General features: G+C 46.9%; 1 protein-coding gene across 1 annotated transcript; it reads right to left on the bottom strand.

The window, feature by feature from the left end:
• Positions 1-1,917: 1,917 nt before the first annotated feature.
• Positions 1,918-4,983, bottom strand: SOCS1 (suppressor of cytokine signaling 1). Its single transcript, XM_061473523.1, has 2 exons — positions 4,810-4,983; positions 1,918-2,902 (listed from the first exon to the last, which is right to left on the bottom strand). The coding sequence occupies exon 2, from the start codon at positions 2,825-2,827 to the stop codon at positions 2,204-2,206; it is 624 nt and encodes a 207-aa protein (XP_061329507.1). The 5' UTR covers positions 2,828-2,902; positions 4,810-4,983; the 3' UTR covers positions 1,918-2,203.
• Positions 4,984-5,329: the final 346 nt, after the last annotated feature.

Below are 5,329 nucleotides of genomic sequence, written 5' to 3'. Positions count from 1 at the left end.
GTTTGTTTCTGCCAGGAAGAAAATGAAATGGGCTCAACCCTTATGCCTTTCATTCCCTGCCTCTCAGGTGGAAGCCCCTTACTGCATATCTAGGTCTAGTTTTGTTTGGTTTTGCCAGGGGTAGTGGACAGCCTTCTAAGCTTGTTCTACTATTAATGTGGTAAAGTGGACACTCATTTATACAGCAAGGCAAGAGTCATTAGTTTGGGGCCTAAAGGATTAAAAGGTACTACAGTGTGGGGCTGGGAAAAGAGGACAGAAAAAGGGATAACAATCTCTGCTGACAGCAAAACAGTTTGGCAGCCTTCAATGTACAAAGACTCTTATTTTTTCCCCCAGTTTAACTTCTTAAAGCTACTCACATTCAGGTAGTTTTGCTCTTTTGCTCCTCTTTCTTATCTGCTACTTAACACAGCCTTCACTACTTCCCCAGTTTATATCCTTGCAGCTGCTGTGGGAAAATGCATCATTCAGCAACTAATTCCAGCTTTAGAATGAAGCAGAAATGCTGTCTACTAATCTCAACCAGGGATGGCTGACAAGGGAAAGGAGACTGCTAGGCAGAGCCAATCCAAAGAACATTTTTAGGGAAGCATGACAGTAAAGGATCACATGATACTGTCTGTATGTTCTTTCTTTTTCCCTTTCTCAGTGTCCAATGCACTGTGAGTGATCCTTCATCATGTTTGAGGAGGTATCCTATTTATTCAAAAGAAACATCAAGTACCTAAGAGCTGATTCTGTAAATGACTTAACAAATTATTCAGGGAGGAACACTATATAACACACACTCAGTGTTTCGTAAAAGTGGATTTAGCTTTAAAAGGAATGTGAATTACAGCCAAGGGGGAGACCTTTTATCTTCCAAACTCTAAAGATGACTTCATTTACTGCTTACAGTTACTGTAAGCACTGTAGATCTGTGCTGATAGAGTACATTTCTGTGAAAGACTCTGCCTTCTTTTAAGTGATTTGGTTCAGCTGGTTTTCTAAGTCAGCTTTTCATGGATTTCAGGAAATGCTTGAGGGAGTGCAGAACCACTTAATCATAATACAGGTGACATTTTGCCACATTGGGCATCTCAGTCATTTACAGTTACAGCTCTATGGGGCAGATTTTGCCTTTTGTGAGCAGGTAGAAACCCAGTAGTGCCTTCACTAATCTTCTACAAACAGTAGCTAAAAAGAGTCTGATACTTTAACTTTCTTTGAATGAAGTTTAGCCATTAGAAATTCTAGCTACAAATCTATAGGCTTATGCTTTCTTGATATTGTCACAGATTCTTTCAAAATATCACATCTATGCTCTGTAGTTCACCAGGAATCTGGGACATCTTTTTGAAGTCTAAAGTTGTCTGCACCTTTGCCATTTTGTGTATGCCAATTTAAAGAGAGAACTAAGCTATCCTTCCCCCAGTGCATCATAGTGATACAGTGTTCACAGACCTTTCAAGTGTGAGAATGGCATTTCTGGACAGTTTTATTTTTCCCTGCTGACATTCATGTGGTTTGTTATGTCAGACAGGAGCCTCTGCTTGCTTACAGCCTTGTAGCTTTTAATAGAAATAAGGCAAGGAGAGTTGGTGCAATTAGCTCAGTGAAGGGTTCAATTCTCTTTCAAATATTATGCACCGCTCTACTCTTAACATGCCGTTCCTGCTCTCATGGATTTAGGAGAAGAGAGCTAGATTCCTGGGCAGATTCATCCTGAGGACATTTTCTACTCACTTTCATCTTTCTGTTTTAAGTTTTTTGGGCAGCAATCCTCTGTCTGTTTGGATTAACACTAAAACAGGCTAGTTCAGTAGGGGAGAAAGCAGGACCACGTAGAAATCTGTCTGCACTTACACACTCAATCAGCAGTTCATCAACAGAATAGGTACCCAGAACCTTTAAAACTAAAACCAGAGATGCTACTTTTTTTAAAAACTTTCACAATAAAATTTATTATGTTAATATCATTAAAAATATTATAAAATAATAAAATATTCTGCTTGGCAGAAAAATTATGCCAGGGTTTTAAAACCCCAGGTTTGTGCAAATAGTTTTTGTAAACATAAGAAGTCAAGTGTTCAAGTTCCATCCCAAAATACAGTAAATTGCTACAAAAATAAGTTTGCTCACTGTCAAACATGGTTAAAAACCCAGGAAGCTGGATTTCTTCACACATCTCTCACACGTCCCTATACAGTTAATGCTGTACTTATATCTGAAACGGGAAGGATTTCAGATAGTCCTTTAAAACAGGATTGAGGGGAATCTGGTTCAAGTTCTCTCTTCCAAAAGTCTTCACAATGCTTTTCCGGCAGAGCTCCTGCAGGGCCTGCATGCGGACTTTACGCAGGGGGGTAACCAGTACCTTCCTCGGGGAGCTTAGGTAATGTTCCAGCAGCTTAAAAAGACAGTCAAAAGTCTCTTTGCTGCCATCCAGGCTGAAATACCCAGCCTGAAAGTTTATCCGGATGCTGGTGGGCCCAGTCGCAGTCTTAACACTGATGGCAAAGAAGCAATTCTTCTGTGTGCTGTCCCTGATGAGGAAGGTGCCCTCAGGCTCAGACTTCAGCTTCTCATGGGCAGCACTGACAGTCAGAGGTCCCCAGTAGAAGCCACAGGCTTCTAGCAGGCTGCTGGCTCGAGTGATGCTACTGAAATCCGCTTGCGAGCGAAAGGTTCGGAAGTGAGTGTTGCTCTGTGCCTGCACAGTGCCGGGCCGGCCTGGGCCCTGGTAGCTTCGAGCCTGTGAACGATCCTGTGCCGGAGGGTCAAGTAGACACCTTGGGTCTGCTGCAACTGCATTATCTGCTGACACCTTGCTGTGCGCTACCATCCTACAGCCTAGACCAGCGGATGCGGTCTTCCATAGCGTCAGTGGCTACGGCAGGGCAGCTTTCCAGCAGCCAATCTGAAATACCAAAGAAACACACTGTGAGATCCCCAGAGAAAAGTGGCTACAATCTCTGAATGACCAAGTCTTCCATTCATATGCCTCCCACCCATCATAAAATAATGAAATATTCATTTGCCAATTCACACTGGGCAAAAAAACTGACAGGATTAGCAGAGATGGCAAAGTCCAAAGCTCCAAAAATATTTAGCAAGAATCATTAACAGCTACAGAAGATAACAGTTTCCCTGCTATGAGCCCACAAAAGCATACTGGGACCTGGAATGAGTCACACAACATCAATGAGCAGTTTTCTTGTATATGCTATCAGGTTCTCGAGGTTTTTAGATAACAGAGCAAGGTTTTACAACTGAGTTACCAATTTCTCATCACCTCTCTTTCCCTTCCCCAATATCAGTTTGATGTCACAATTTGGACAACATCATTATTTGGTGCGCTGTGTGAAAAAGAGAAAGTGGGTGAAAGTAATGTAAACTCTGCAGTTGGGTCTGGCCCTGGATAACTGGGGAACAGGGTAAGGTGAATAGGTGCCATTGTGTGATGGGAGTGTAATTTGGAGGGGCAGCCTGTACCACGGCCAGTTTACACAGTAATCCTAAAACTACTTTCCTCTCTCCTGTTAACCTGAGGCTCAGCCATAAAAGGCAATTTCCCATTCTCCTTTCTCTTGGGACGGCAGTGCTACAACCTCACTAGTTTACACAAATCAACCTCTATGAACCCTTAAAGCATTACTCCTCAGTCTCTCTTTTTTTTTTTATATTACATGCACTTTAAGTGGCCCAATCTAAATTGCTTCCTATTGATATATCTTTCAGCATGAGGGACTAAATTCATCCCTCGTGTTACTTCAAAGGAATTAGCAGTGCTGCACCAGGAATGAGTTTGGCCTGAAATGTCTGCCTCTGACAGCGTGGTTCAATACATCTCCCCTGACTGCTTTGACCTTACTGGCAAGCATAGATTTTAGGATTTATCCCTACAGTCAGATATAGATCTGTAGTAGCAGCTTGTTGAGAAACCTTGAAGTATTCTCAGAAATGAATCCCTCAGCCATCTTACATTTCAGGGTAACATGCTAATGAGGATTTCAGAGAAAGCACACAGCTGGATTCCTGTCTGTGCTAATTTAACAGCTTAATGTTTGGTTTCATTTAGGTCATCTTACCTCCTGAAACAGCAAAAAAGGGCTGTAAAATCCTTATGCTGGCAAGTAACTTAGCAGGCTGAAAGCAGCACTGGGCTTTCTTTACACAGCCGAAGGAACCTGATGTCAGTTTTTCCAATTACTGGGCCAGGATTATTACTCATTATTTAAGTTAACAAAAATTAAATCTCATGGCACGCTGGTGAGAAATAACCACAAAACCCGCGATCTCGAACTCGCAGGACTCCTTAGCCGGAACCGTCCGTAGCCAAGGACTTTGCAGTGCCTTTCCTAAGGGCACAGAGCAAACTCGGGGCACGCCAGTCTTCAGAGCCTGACAGCCAGCGCCGGTAGGCGATACCGGGGCGCTTCTCTCCTCCGGGGCAGAAGCCGGTACGGTGCCCACCCGCCCGCTCGCTCGCTCCGTGCCGGGGCTGCGCGGGGCCCTGCCGAGGAGGATGCGGGTCCTTGGAGGAGAAGGGTGCCGTGCAAAGCCCGCTGCGTGCTCACTTTAGTGTTGTTCTCGCCGTTTTATACCGAGCACGATAGCTCCGTCTTGAACGCGGACATTGAGCCAAGAAAGGGGGGAAGGGGGGAACAAAACAAAAAAAAAAAAACCGAAAAGACACCCCCCGTCCAAAGCCACCAGGTTCGGCACGGCTCCCTGGCCGTGCCTCCGGAGTCCCTCCTCTGTAACCGCGGCGCAGGAGCGCTGGGCTCTCGAGAACCCCGTGGGGAAGAGCTCTCCCTCCCTTACCTTCGCCCGGCGGCTACTCCTGGCCCCGGCGGCCGGCTGAGCATTCTCGGCGCGGGGGCCGTGCCTGGCGCCGCATGAGCCGGGGCTCCCGCGGGCGGGCGGGCGGCACCTCCAGCGCTCTGGGCCCGCTCATCCCTGCCGCTTTCTATTTAACGCGGCGGCGCTTTCCTGCGCGGCGGCTCCTCCCCTGCCTTCTCCGAAAACACGTGGCCGCAGCTTCACTTTCACTTTCCGAACAGTTACAGCAGAGCCGAGCCGAGCCAGCCCAGCCCAGCCCAGCCCAGCCCAGCCCAGCCCAGCCCAGCCCAGCCCTGTCCAGCCCTGTCCGCGGCTTCCGGCACCCGAGGAGCTCGCTTAGGGCTGCCGGTGCTGTGGAACGCCGGCGGTGGGGCTGCTGCGCTCGGCTCGGCTCGGCTCGGCTCGGCTCCGCCCCGCCCCGCATGTCCCCGTCTTTGGTTCACCCCATGTCTTCTGCCCGACTAAACCAGTGGTTGTTCTTTCTTTTCTCCAGACAGCGCCA

Source organism: Pezoporus flaviventris, unplaced genomic scaffold (assembly GCF_033815535.1).
Source record: "Pezoporus flaviventris isolate CSIRO_AGI_PZ_B2104156 unplaced genomic scaffold, CSIRO_AGI_Pfla_v1 ptg000078l, whole genome shotgun sequence".
NCBI classification, from domain to species: Eukaryota; Metazoa; Chordata; class Aves; order Psittaciformes; family Psittacidae; genus Pezoporus; species Pezoporus flaviventris.
Note: the sequence above shows the minus strand (reverse complement) of the source record. Positions and strands in the feature narration are given on the sequence as shown.